The 384-nt window shown below is 56.8% G+C and overlaps 1 protein-coding gene across 1 annotated transcript in view; it reads left to right on the top strand.

The window, feature by feature from the left end:
• The window catches only part of KMO (kynurenine 3-monooxygenase (kynurenine 3-hydroxylase)), a 10,044-nt gene that overhangs the window by 8,614 nt on the left and 1,046 nt on the right, over positions 1-384 (top strand). The window contains exon 11 of the mRNA XM_010073838.1: positions 276-333. Coding sequence (XP_010072140.1) covers positions 276-333 — 58 coding nt within the window. The remainder of the gene's footprint in view (positions 1-275; positions 334-384) is intronic.

The raw sequence follows: 384 nt of genomic DNA, 5'->3' as shown, positions 1-384 counted from the left end.
GAGGAAAGGGGATGGCGTGGTGGTGCCACCTTCCCGTGGGGCAGAGGATTGCGTGGGAGGGGGTCCAGCAGGGCAGTCCCAGCCTGCTTGGAAAGGCAACCCCCTGGATTTCTCTGCAAGACCCCTGGGAGGGTGGCCTGCAGTGAGACTCCTGCTCTGAAGCTGTGGTCAGTGGGACCCGGCACATGTGAACAGCTACATGAGCAAAGCATCCGTGAGAGCACTTATGAACGTGTGGTTTCTTCTGCCTATTTACCCTCTATTTTCCCCCCCAGGGCTTTGAGGATTGTTTAGTCTTTGATGAATTAATGGACCAGTTCTGCAATGACCTTGGTGAGTGAGGTGGCCGGGGAGGAGTGAGAGCAGAGGAGGATCCCTCTGCAG

The sequence above is a fragment of the Pterocles gutturalis genome, unplaced genomic scaffold (genome assembly GCF_000699245.1).
Source record: "Pterocles gutturalis isolate BGI_N339 unplaced genomic scaffold, ASM69924v1 scaffold44057, whole genome shotgun sequence".
Lineage (NCBI taxonomy): Eukaryota > Metazoa > Chordata > Aves > Pterocliformes > Pteroclidae > Pterocles > Pterocles gutturalis.
The sequence above is the reverse complement of the archived record's forward strand: the minus strand, read 5'-3'. Positions and strand labels throughout refer to the sequence as shown.